This window comes from Etheostoma spectabile, unplaced genomic scaffold (genome assembly GCF_008692095.1).
Source record: "Etheostoma spectabile isolate EspeVRDwgs_2016 unplaced genomic scaffold, UIUC_Espe_1.0 scaffold403, whole genome shotgun sequence".
NCBI lineage: Eukaryota > Metazoa > Chordata > Actinopteri > Perciformes > Percidae > Etheostoma > Etheostoma spectabile.
Genome location: NW_022605603.1, coordinates 125687 through 129190, shown reverse-complemented (window position 1 = coordinate 129190; position 3504 = coordinate 125687). Strand labels below are relative to the sequence as shown.

The 3504-nt window shown below is 45.8% G+C and overlaps 1 protein-coding gene across 1 annotated transcript in view; it reads right to left on the bottom strand.

Annotated features, from left to right (window-relative positions):
* Positions 1–3504, bottom strand: part of LOC116686615 (calcium/calmodulin-dependent protein kinase type II subunit delta) — a gene marked incomplete in the record, with an annotated part of 176474 nt that overhangs the window by 105794 nt on the left and 67176 nt on the right. Inside the window, 2 exon segments of the mRNA XM_032511637.1 lie at positions 290–344; positions 3337–3396. Coding sequence (XP_032367528.1) covers positions 290–344; positions 3337–3396 — 115 coding nt within the window.

The following is a 3504-nucleotide window of genomic DNA, read 5'->3' as shown; positions in this document are numbered from 1 at the left end:
GTGTGTGAGAGTGTGTGTGTGTGTGTGTGTGTGTGTATGTGTATGAGTGACGGCTGAGCACATGGTGCTGCAGAAACAGATGGAGCAAAGAGGCGGCAAACCAACGCAGGAGGTGAACTACCCCATCTCCCATAGTGCCTCGGTGACGGCTCCTGTGATTGGCAGCCGTCGGCTTCTACCTCCGTCGTGTCAACGTGGGATCCTGTGCGTCCGGCGCGCGCCTAACCGTGTGGAGTGAAATGTGATGTGCACAAACGTGATCTGCAAAATAGAAAAATCCCGCACTTACAAGTCAAAGACCAGATAGTGGAATCCTTCCTCAGATATGCTGTCATGGAGCCGCACTGTGAGAGAGGGGAGGAGAGAGATGATTTGGTTATGGAAAATACTAGTCCACATGGTCAGTGTGGGTTCTGAACACAGTGAACGGTAGTTCCCTCTCAGTGTGGTGACAGGTCGGGTCCCTGTCACATCTGAAATATCAGTACCGATACCGGTTCCTGATATTCGGGCCCCGGTACTGATGGCCAATGGAAAGGTCACGAAGCAGTGGCTTTATTTTCAGAGCCCACTAGGTGGTACTCTTGGTTTTTAAGAGAAAGGCGTAAGGCGTTGCAGTTCAGTGTGTTTCCAACCCTTCGTTGGTCAGAGAGCGCCCTCTAGGGGGCTCAGAAAATAAAGACCCTGCTTCACAAAGCTTCATTTGGCCATCACTTGATCCCGGTACCCGACGATACTTTGTTTCGGTGCTTTCCATCTGTAATTCCAAAAAAATTATTTCAGTTGTAAAAGTAACTTGTTTAAAAGTAACATCCTTTGTACTTAGATTTAGTAAGTATTTTGAATATTTTAAACTGACGGAAATTAAATAAAATACCCTCGCTCCTCCCAAACAACCTGTTAAAGCAAATAATTATTCGACTTTCATTCTTGTATTTGGACATCAGTCTTTTTTTTTTTAAGCCCGTTTAATTGTCGTCGTGGCCGTTTTAATTGCTCTTTAACGTTTCACGTACAGCACTCAGAGTCGCCTTGTTGCCGAAAGGCGCGGTAAAAATAAAACTGCCTCGTCTTGCAACCTCAGCCTGTCAGTCAGTCCCCGGGGCATGGAACCACCGTTGTGCCCGCTTGTCCCACAGGAAGTGGGATGTCAATCAATCAATCAATCAATCAACATTTATTTATATAGCACTTTACAGCTACAACAGGTGTCCAAAGTGCTTCACATCAACAAGAATAAAACAAACACAACATTCCAAAAAACAGATAAAGCATGGAAGCAGAGAAACCAGTAAAACAGATAAAGTTACCAATAATCATCAGAAGAAGAGTTGTTGCACCACTGCTGTGTATTAAAAGCCATTCTAAATAGATAAGTTTTAAGTTTTAATCTAAAATGAACAACATCCGTTACAGTGCGAATGTCTGGTGGGAGCTTGTTCCAGAGTTTTGGACCCGATCGCCCCCCCCCCCCCACCCCCACTGCTTGTACCTCGACCTCGGGAGGTTTACTTTTTTCACTAAAAAAAAAAAAAAAAAAAAAAAAAAAAAAGCTCTACGTTAGTTATTAAATGGAAAGTATGCTTTTTTAATGCATCAGCCTCAAAAAGCAACGATTTCTGTAAGTGTCTCCCAGTGCAGTGTGGCTAAAAAAAAATGCCAATAAAAACCCTGAAATAACCGTTGATATCATGAGATAATACTCTGGAGTTATGGACATTACATGCATTGCTCGTTTCACCGTTTTGAATGTGCACACTGGACAGCAAACCGTGTTTATCAGATGCATCTGCACGGCAATTGGCAGGCAGACATGGCACTTGTCTCTTCCACTTTGATGAAAGAAGAAGAAGATGAAGAAGAAGATGAAGAAGGAGAACTCTTCCACCGGTGAGCTTTCACGGAGCCAATTACCGGAGCTACACCGTCGCTGGCTGATGGTCGTGCACGACACGGTGTGGAACCGAGACGGACACGACGCCGCTGACTGCTCCTGGAGTACAGGAGCGTACGTTCAGGGGTTACAGAGGCTTTGGTAAAGCAAGACAGCCTGTTCCAATCTTTAGACCGGGGGTCCTTAACGGGGTTTTTAGGCCAAGGACCCCTTAGTGGGTAAAAGAGACGGAGCAGTAGCTTTCCTATAAAAAACCTTGGAAATGGATACATCCGCGGGGAAAATGAGACCAAGTGGGTTTTCACTGATTTTTCACCGAATGACATTTCTGTTCAAAATGAATGTACCCAAGTCAAACTTTTGTTTAAAATCCTAAGTGGGACGGAAAGGCCACTTTTAAGCTTGGCCTTTTGAGTGGAAGTGCTAGGGCAGCTGCGATAGCGTCAAAATCTCCATTTTTAAAACGACTAAATAGACTCTATACACCATGGGACTTTGCTCCGAGTATCCCCAGGGGCTCTGCACATGAACTCAGCATTTAGGACGTTTTTTTTTTTTTGGACGACTCACTTTAGCGGTTGGCGTTTCCGGTCTAGCTCGCCGGTCAAAAAGAGTCGATTCACGAGCGCAACATCACAGGGACGGGCGTGAAGACGGAGAGCTCCTAAAGCTCAGTTCCATTTAAATGCACAGACATTTTGTTGTCTTGTTGTTAGGGAAAAAAACAATATTGACCTTGGCCTCCTACAAGAATGACATTTCCTCCTTTGGAGTCCGTTCATTTGCATTTGGAGCGCGACACTTTTATGATAAATACATACGGTGAGTCTGGCGTTTCCTAGTTATGCATTTAAACGAAGGTTTGACACCTTGACAACAGAGCAGCAAACCCAATAGCCCACCTATGCGTTTGTCTGTCGCGCCCACCCCCACCCCCACCCCCTTATTTTCAGTACAAGAAGAAAAAAGCGACCGAACGACCGATAAATGCCAGTTTTCACCGGGTGTCAGAGTTGTACTAAAAGGTGGTAATTACAGTTCCTCGGCCTTTCACGAAGCAAGGATGGAAATGAGAGGGAGGGAGCCATGGGGACCTGCTTTATTTGTAGACATTGCACAAGCCAGAACATAGGATCCTTTAACTATACAGATACATGGCTTAAGACAGAACTTCGTTGTGTGATGAAGGTGGATGGGAGGAACGGATTGAGGAAGATAAACTGTGGCTGCCTTGCAGATGCAGTCCATCTTCCAAAGCACTTAGAAGAATATGTGCACCCCGCGTACTGCTTGAATATTTAATGGATGCTCTATACATTGATAAACCCGTCTTCAGGGCTAACCCTTTAAATACAGGGATATTAAAGATAAGTCACCCCCTGATGTCATGAGAGGGAGGACAGAGATAGCGATACAGGAACTAGACCGGGAGCAGTAGTTACCGATGTTGGGATGCTTGAGCAGGCGGCAGATCCTGGCCTCTCTCTCCAGCTTCTGGTGATCTGCGGAGACAAAAAGACGACAGGTTTGTCACACGTCTGCCGAAGCCCTGCTGGAGTCTCTCGACGGTGTCTCTCGCACTCCACACAAACACCGCCCACCTCTCCCCC